Source organism: Trachypithecus francoisi, unplaced genomic scaffold, assembly GCF_009764315.1.
Source record: "Trachypithecus francoisi isolate TF-2019V2 unplaced genomic scaffold, Tfra_2.0 Lachesis_group4, whole genome shotgun sequence".
NCBI lineage: Eukaryota > Metazoa > Chordata > Mammalia > Primates > Cercopithecidae > Trachypithecus > Trachypithecus francoisi.
Genome location: NW_022681469.1, coordinates 127527087 through 127536273, shown reverse-complemented (window position 1 = coordinate 127536273; position 9187 = coordinate 127527087). Strand labels below are relative to the sequence as shown.

The window sequence follows — 9187 nt, the reverse complement described above, 5'->3', positions numbered from 1 at the left end:
ATGATGTATGTCTGTATGTATGGGTGGAGGGTAGATGATGTATGTACATATGGACGGATAGATGGTGGATAGACGAATGTATGGATAAACAAATGGACAGATGAATGGAAGTATGAATTAATAGGTAGATTGGTGGGTGGATGGAGGAATGATGGATGGCTGGACAAATAGGTGAGTGGATGGATGATGGATGGGTGAATGGATGATGGAAGGATGAACAGGAGGTGAATGGATGGATAATGGAAAGATGGATGGGTGATGGATGGAAGAAGGAATAAGTGAATGGATGGATGATGGATGGATAAATGGATAGACAGATGGAAGGATGAATGGATGGATGAATGGATAAACAGATGGATAGAGGAATGATGGATGGATGGAAGGATGAACAGGAGGTGAGTGGATGGATGATACACGAATGGATATATGGATGGATGGATGATGGAAGGATGGATGAATGGATGATGGAAGGATGGATGAATGAATGGATAGATGATAAAAGGATGGATGGATGGAAGGATGAAGAGGCGAGTGAATGCATGAATGGATGATGGATGCATGGAAGAATGAACAGGTGAAAGGATGGATAGAAGAATGGATGGAGGGATGGATGAACAGGTGAATGGATGGATGATAAAAGGATGATGAATGAATGGATGGGTGGATGGACAGGTGAATGGATGGATCATGGATGGATGGAAGATGGATGTAGAAGGATGAACAGCTGAATGGCTGGATAATGGAAAGATGGATGGATGGACCAACTGGTGAATGGATGGATGAAGTGACCAGATGAAAGATGGATGGATGGATGATGGATGGATAGAAGGATGAACAGTTGGATGGACAAACAGGTTGATGGATAGAAAGATGGGCAGGTGAATGTATGGATGATGGATGGAAGGACCCACAGGTGTATGGGAAGATGATGGAAGGATGGATGGATGGAAGGATGAACAGGTAAATAGATGTTGGAAGGATGAATGGATGGATGGATAGACAGAAAGTGAACAGCACAGAGGCCCTCATGCCTCCCTTGCCACTCACCTGGATGTACAAGTCCATCAGCTCGCTCTGCCGCAGGATGTAGTAGATCTACCCTGCTTGCAGCCAGGCATGAGCCTCCTCTTTCTTCTGGAGGTCAATGAGAATCCCCAGACTTTGTTTGATGTAGTCCAGAGTGGACCTGTAGGCCCTGGAATCAGACACAGGTGTCAGAACAAGGGCTCTCATCCTCCTGGAACCAGTCTGCCTCCTCCCGTGGGTCTGGTGACAGATGAATCTGGCATGTGGGGACTGGGAACGGCCCTCTTGTGTGTGCAGTGTTCTGCCCTTCCCAGGCTGCTGGGAGGGCCAGGGTGAACACACACGGCATGGAAAAGATGAAGGACATCCTTCTGAGGGAATCGAGCATCATGCTGCCCTGTGGCAGGAGGAGTGTGCTAGTCCATCTCCCCTGCCTCCCAGACATGGCCTGGGTCTTCGCCAGACGCACCAGGAGCCATTAGTGTTCAGAGGCTATCTAGGCCGATGGTTCTCAAGGTGTGCAGGCATCACAGTCACTAGGAGGCCTGTCTGTACAGCTTGCTGGCCCTGCCCCCCAGAGCTTCTGGCTCCACAGACCTGGGGCAGAACTCCCACTTGCCACAAGCTCCAAGGTGACATAGATGCTGCTCTGCTGGTCCAGGGACTACACTTTGAGAAACATGGCTCCAGCACACTGGCCCATTTTCCTTCTGTGAACCTGAGGCCAAGACTGGAGCCAGTCTCCCGGGTCCCCATGGAATCTGGCTCCTTCCCTGCTCTCTCAGTAAGTCCGACACTCGAGGGGCTGTGACTGCAGCAATGTCACCAGGCCCTGTGAGTGGGGTGGCCAGGACCATGCTCGGAGGAAGCCAAGTGGGCCACCTATGTGACGTGAGACCATGAAACCCTGCCCCAGGGAAGCAGGTGACACAATTGGCTCTGTCTTCTGTGGGAGAGAAGCCACAGGTGGCTGCTGTGGTCACATTTAAGGGGACAGATGAAGGCCAGGAGTGAAGACTCGGGGCAGGCAGAGGTCAGAGGACAAAAGCCACCATAGTAGGAAGAACAGCCCAGAGTGCACGTACTGCCTCTGCTGGGGTTGAGATGACCTTTGACCCAACAAGGGAGGCTCAAGCTGGGACTCACGGGCCAGCAGCAGCCCTGGGACGACCCCAGACCCACCAGCTCAAAGCATCTGATGCCAAGGAACCAAATGATCCAAAGGGAAGGGGCTGATGGGGCCCTGGGCCAGCTTCCCTGTGGCCCCCCTCCCTGCCCTGCACCCCCCAGCCCCCTTTCCCTGTTTCCCACTCCCACCACTGCAAAGCCAGCCCTCACCGCTCGGTGCCCAGGGACAGGTAGAGCTGACTGATGGTCTCCAGGAACTGCCCCCCCAGCACCTTGTCAGTCACCTTGCGGGCCAGGGAGAGCTGGAACTCATGGTAGAGGACACACTGGGCCTCGCTGGGCATGACGACGCTGTAGAAGTAGCACAGCCGCTGGAAGGCCCGCAGCCTGCCTGGGCAGAAGACAAAAGGGAAGATGTCAGCCTCCCAGCATCGAAGCGAGGCTGGGTGGGCTCGGAGGCCCCTGTGCTGTGCTCATTCCTTTCACACCTCTGTGAACCTGGGCCCCATAGGCGGGGAGCCTGAGCGCAGACGGGCCATGCACCTGTGCCAGGGCAGACGCTGAGCACCCCATGACATGGGCACAGCTTGGTGCAGATGCTTATGGTAGACGCCGGCCTTCTTTACAACTCCCAGGGCCGAGGTCCTAGCCAGGCTCGGCCCCTGCACCAGGCCATCTATTTCTGCTTCACAAAGTCCCTCTAGCAAGGACCAGGGCTACCTTCAGCCTGAGCTGATGAGGCCAGGGGCACAAGTAGCCCCTGTCGCAGATGGAACCCCAGGAGAGCAAAGCCAAGCGTCACATCTGCCACACATGGCATCATGTTGGGGGAATGGGGTTCAAAGCCAGGCCCTGGTGTTCCCACACATGCTTCTTTCATGCAACCAGGCTCCAAACCCACAGGCTCACCAGCCTCTCCCAAAGCCATGGTGCTGGGAACAGTGGAAAGCTTCTGATTTTCTAGTGTCAGAAACATTCCAAAGATTCACACCGGAAACCAGATACACCGAATGGACATCTGTCACACACGCCACCCAACAACAGCTGAATACACAGTCCTCTCGAGCGCCCATAGGACATTCCCCATGACAGACCATGTGCCAGGCCACAAAACGAGCCTCAGTGAATGGAGAAGGACTGAGACCAAAGCAGAGGTGTTCTTCAGTGGTACTGGCACGAAACTGGAAATCAAGAGTGAAGGAAAGTGGGAAATTCAAAAATATGTGGAAATTACACACTCCTAAACAACCAGTGAGTCAAAGAAGAGACCATCAGGGAAACTGAAAACTAATTTGAGAAGAATGCAAACAAATGGCACAGCCCGGGCCAGCGCGGTGGCTCCCGCCTGTCATCCCAGCACTGTGGGAGGCCGAGGCGGGAGGATCGCTTGAGTCCAGGAGTTTGAGATCAGCCTGGGAAACATGGTGAAACCTCGTCTCTATGAAAAAATACAGAAATTAGCCGGGTGTGGTGGTGCACATCTGTAATCCCAGCTACTCGGGAAGCTGAGGCATGAGAATGGCTTGAACCTGGGTAGAAGTTGCAGTGAGCCAAGACTGCACCACTGCACCCCAGCCTGGGCAATGGAGCAAAAAAAAAAAAAAAAAAAAAAAAAAAAAAAAAAAAATAGCACAGAGTATCAAAAACTCCAAGATGCAGCTAAGGCAGTGGTGAAAGGGAAATTTATCACTGTAAATGTCTACATTCAAAGAAAGAAGAAAAATCTCAAATCAAAAACCTAACCTTCCACCTTGAGAAACTAGAAAATGAACTAAACCCAAAGTGAATAAAAGGAAGAAAATAATAAACGTGAGAGTGGAAATGGGAAGTAAAAATACAGAGAATGGAAAAACAAAAGAGATAGTCAACAGAACCAAAAGTGGGTTTTTTGAAAATAATAACAAAATTGACAAGTCTTTCACCAGACTGACCAAGAAAAGAAAGACGGGACACAAATGATTCAAATCAGAGACTGAGCACCATGGCTCACGCCTGTCATCCCAGTGCTTTGTGAGGCCGAGGTGGAAGGATCGCTGAGGCCAGCATTCAAGACCAGCCTGGGGGAACAAGATGAGACCCCATCTGTAATAAAAATAAATAAATAAACAATGACAAACCCAAGTTTCTAAAATCAGAAATGAAAGAGGAAACATTATTGCCGACCTGACAGAAATAAAAGGATTCCATGAAAACACTACGAGCGGGGAGGGGGGAGGGATTGCATTGGGGAGTTATACATGATATAAATGATGACTTGATGGGTGCTGACGAGTTGATGGGTGCAGCACACCAACATGGCACAAGTATACATATGTAACAAACCTGCACGTTATGCACATGTACCCTAGAACTTAAAGTATAATAATAAAAAAAAAGAAAACACTACGAACAATTGTACACCAACAAATCAGACCATCTAGACACAAGCCAAACTCCTAGAAGGACACGAACTACCGAAAGTGACTCAAAAATGACCCCAAGTAAGCATGTGGGGTATCAACCCCACCCTCAGTGTCCTCGACCGTTCAGCGCAGGGTGGGGAGACAGGGAAGCATGATCTCTATTCCCTGGCCTGCATTTCCAAGTCTGAATCCCCCAGCACCCTGGGGAGGGCCTCGTAGGAGGAGGTGCCACAGGCTATTGTGCCAGGAGCCACCGGAGGCTGCAGTGGCCGCTGGGGCGCTGGGCTCCTGGAGGGTCTCCTTCCAGTCAGAGGATGTCCCTGGGGAAGAAGCCTGGGTATGAACCCCCCACCCCTCCTTGGGCAGATGTGTGGGACCGGGGCCCCTTCACACAGTCCTTTCCAAAATCTCATCCCTCCTAGGGCCAGGAGTGGGTGCCAGGCCTGTGCTGGGAAATGGGCAGATTTGGCCACAGCCCCTGGGGCTCTGGTCCAGGCCACAGGAGGCACCTCTGAGTGGTCTGACTGTGCCATGACAAAACGCTGCAAGGCAGAGGGGACTCAACAGTATCCCTTGTCTCAGCCATTTCCCTGGACTCAACTTCCTCATCTATCCTCTGCAGCCTAGATTTTGGACAGCCCTGCCCACCTACTGTCCGTTCCCTGCTGCGTGTGCAGTGACTGTTCGATAGCACTCCATGGCTCCCCAGTGCTCTTGGGGAAAAGGCAAGCCACAGCCTGAGGCCCCAGGCCCTGCTTAGCTCTCCAGAAGAGCTTGTCACCATCCAGCACCCAACCCACCCACTCCCAACTCTGCACCTCCCTGTATGAGCCCTGCTCACTCACCCCCGCTCACACCCCACTCATCCCCGCTCACTCACCCCCACTCACTCACCCCTGCTCACACCCCACTCATCTCCACTCACTCACCCCCACTTGCTCAACCCCAGTTGCTCACCCCTGGGCCTTCACACAGGCTACACCGCCAGCCCCTCCCCCACCACCAGCCCCTCATCCACAGTACTTGACTAAATCCTCTCAACCCTCTGGTCGCAGACTAAAGAGGCTTCCCTAACGCGGGGCCAAGTGCTGCCCCGCCATCACGCCACTCACCCTTTTGTGGCTTCTCTGGCCTGAAGCTCACGTTCCCACGCTCAGTACCTGCCTCCCAAGGACCCCACAAGCTCCATTTGTGGGTGGGGCCTGGCACACTCTGCAGGAGCTGCTTTTGCATGAACTGCTCTGTGGCTTTGGGCAATCACTTGCCTCTGTGTCCTCTGTGAAGTGGGATGACAGGTGCGCAGGGCTGCCGAAATACCAAGCAGATAACACAGGCACAAGAACTGGCGTTCAGGGCCTGGCTCATGGAGGGGCCCCAAGTCCCAGCTCAGCAGCGCCTGCCTTGATCCCAGGGTTATGGCCAGGGATTCCCAGCACGCAGGACTTTCCGTGCTCAAAGCAGGATGGTGCCTGAGCAAACCGGAAAGATCTGGCTGCCCCAGTAGGGCACAGAGGGCCTGGCCCTGCATGGGAACCGCCTGTCTCCAGGGCGCTTGTCAACATCTGCTGCTGGCCATGACTCAGCACTTTCGATGGTGGAAAAACCACCACTTGTTTCCGAATCACAAACCCCAGGTGTGCCCTGACCCGAGTGGCCCCAGAAGGCACATAGGAGGAACTGGGGCACTCACTCTCCATGTGGTCCATCTCCACGGCGACCAGAAGGGCCCACTTATAGTAGCCCTTGCACTGCTGGGCCGGGCCCTGGCGGGTGCAGAGGTGACCCAGCTGCAAGAGTACGTGGGTGAAGTCCCGGCCACACTCCAAACAGGGAAGCCTCGAGAACAGATGCACGGCCTCCAGGAGGTAGTGCTGGGCCAGCCTGCTGGCACCCGCGTGCAGACACAGGGTCCCGAAGTTGACCAGAACCACTGCCTGGTTCCTCCGCTGGCCCAGGTCCCAAACCACCCATAGGGCGCGGTAGTAGCCCTCGGCTGCCTGCCTCGTCCGGCCCGTCCTCTTCAGAGCCATGGCCACCATGTTGGCAATCACACCTTCCTGGTCCTCGCTAGCCACCACTGCATCCTGGACAGACTGCAGGATGTTCAAGGCCACCAGACTCTGCCCATGAAGCACGTGCAGCCAGCCCAGGGCCACCAGGGGGTCCACGATGGCACAGACTCCGGCAACAGCACTGGCTTCCACCACCTGCGTCATGAAGGTGACGGCCGGCCCATAGTAGCCTTGGTGGCTGTACGGCTGGGCCAGGCTGGTGTGGAGAAGGCCACGCAGAGCCTGGCCTGTGCCCGGGGTTAGGGAGGCCAGCGCTCCTCTGAGGTAGTGGGAAGTCTGGGTGGGGAGGCTGTGGGGCTGGAGGCGTTCTGCAGCACCAGGTTCACGCTCCTCAGCGAGCCGGACAGCGAGTCCTGCATCCTCAATGAGGCCACCTTGACAAAGCTCAGCACCAGGTGGGGCAGGCACTTGCCGCTGTAGATGTCTGCCAGGAGCAGGGAGCAGTCTGAGAGCCACGCAGCATCTGGGGCTCGTGAGTCCCTGTGCAAAAGCAACCGCCGCTCTAGGAAGGACAGGGCCTCCTCGGGCTGCTTGAGGTGCACGTGGTGCCTGGCCAGCAGGAAGCAGGCCTGGGCCTCGGCCTGCAGGCTCTGGTCACCCACTGCCCACTGCAGCGCCAGCTGCAGGAGCTCCCCGTCCGCCTCGGTGCTGCAGATGTGGCCGGGCGTCCCCGGGAGCAGGGCCATGGCTTTGGGAACCACCTGTGTAAAGTTCTCCCGGTTCTGCTTCCGGTAAATGCTGGTCAGGTGGGCGTACACAGCCACCACCTGGAACAGGTCCCCGAAGCTGCCCTCCAGGGTCCCCAGTGTTTCGTCAAAGTACAGCCGGGCCTGGGAGAGCTTGAGCCTCCTGCTGCACAGCTGCCCCAGGAGGAAGCAGAGCCTGGCCAGGGCCAGGAGGAGGCCAGCTTTCTTGGCCGCCCCTCGAGCCTGTGCCAGGTGCCCAGTCAGCTCCTCCTTGTCGCTAAAGCTGCAGAACATGCCGCTCAGCCATGGCAGCGCCACGTTGTACAGGCCACGGAAGCTGGCCTTGTATCCGGAGGTGTTCAGGAACAGCAGCCGTGAGCTCAGGGCCTCTGGAACCTTCCAGTCTTCTTCAGCTTCCAATCAGAAGGAGGGCTCCTCGGGGTCCTGCAAGCTCACGTTGCTGGATGCCGCACAGAGACCCCAGGACGCTGGCTCCTGGGGGCAACTTGGGCAGGTCTTGCATTGTTCCAGAACATTCCTCACCTTCGGAAGGGTCTCCTGTGGCTCCAGGCCCAGGCAAGGTGGAGGTATTTCTGCAAGTCACAAAAACACCTAGACAGATTAGAGTCCAGCAGTGAGTCCTTGGTCCACTGAGGGCAGGGTCTCCACATCCCGGCCCTCTGTGTCCCTGGCGCAGCTTGCCATGAGCCCTTGAGAATTACGTGCAATGCAAACCCGGGCCTGGAGCACGTAGGAACTCTGGCACTATGGGGACAGAGAGAACACGCAGGCCCGTGGCCCGACTCTCCTACGAAACCACCCTCCTGTCCTGCTTTGTCGCCCACCTGACAGCATGGTTTGAGGAGACTATGTCAGCTCAGCGATCCCTCAGAGATGCCTTTCCCTTTCGAAAGAATCAAAGCCTTCTAACTGGACCCATGTGTATGCAGCACCACAACTACAAATGTCACTTCTGTCAGCATACGGTCCCCCGGTGGGGTACAGGAATCCATGAAATCCTCAACAGCCAATCAGAGCTATTGATCAGCTCAAAAGCTGCTATGCAAAATTGGTAAAGCCACGGACGGCACAGGACAGGGGTGTTGTACCCAGGTACCAAGCTCTGTGCAGGGAAACGGACCATCCCTGCAGGAAGGATGGGAAAGCTTCCAGGCCTCTGAGGTCACCTTCACCTTGGATGGACTGAAAACCTGAAGCCCACAGTTCCTAAAGGGTTCACAAAGGCCAGCCTGCTCCAGCAGCCCACTGGTGCCTGCTGGCTTTGGTGGATTCCTAGCCAAAGCCCCCTCCCAGAGGTGAGCAAACGAGCGCATTTCCTGTTGGAAAACCTGGGATGAAAGGAGGCATTACTGGGAAGGAAAACACCTAGATTGAAACAGACTCTCTGTTTCAAGCTCACATGTAAAAAGTATTTTCAATACAAACTGCCTCCTTATTCATCTGTAAAGCCTCGGAATTAAAAAAAATAAATAAATATGATTTAGAGGCAAATGTCTGACTTGACTACACTAGATTAGCTAAGAAATCTCCCCTAGTCGGCAGAGGCACACAGCCCCTCCCAGCCACTACCCTGGCCTCCCGGGCAGCTGGAGAGCCACGTGCCTTTGCTCCAGTGACTTTGGCAGAGGGTGGAACTATCCCCTCCCTGAGGCAAACCTACAACAGCCTTCCCTTCCCCACTGGCTCCCCTCAGGAAGGAGCAGACCCTTCAGGAACCTCAGTTGAGGCCCCTGCAACCTAAGGCTCTGAATTCTGCTACCCGCTGAGGGCAGTGTGGCCTCCCAACTCTGAGGCAGAGCACAAGGTGAACTGCAGCTTCTCCGGGTCATGAAAAAGGAACCCACAGCTGCAA

At 54.9% G+C, this 9187-nt stretch overlaps 1 protein-coding gene across 1 annotated transcript; it reads right to left on the bottom strand.

Annotated features, from left to right (window-relative positions):
* Positions 1 to 1055: 1055 nt before the first annotated feature.
* Positions 1056 to 7608, bottom strand: LOC117072228 (SH3 domain and tetratricopeptide repeat-containing protein 1-like). Its single transcript, XM_033192136.1, has 5 exons — positions 7041 to 7608; positions 6247 to 6936; positions 5669 to 5861; positions 2365 to 2545; positions 1056 to 1195 (listed from the first exon to the last, which is right to left on the bottom strand). Exons 1-3 carry the CDS (start codon positions 7606 to 7608, stop codon positions 5710 to 5712), a joined length of 1410 nt encoding a protein of 469 aa, XP_033048027.1. The 3' UTR covers positions 1056 to 1195; positions 2365 to 2545; positions 5669 to 5709.
* Between the last annotated feature and the right edge of the window lie 1579 nt (positions 7609 to 9187).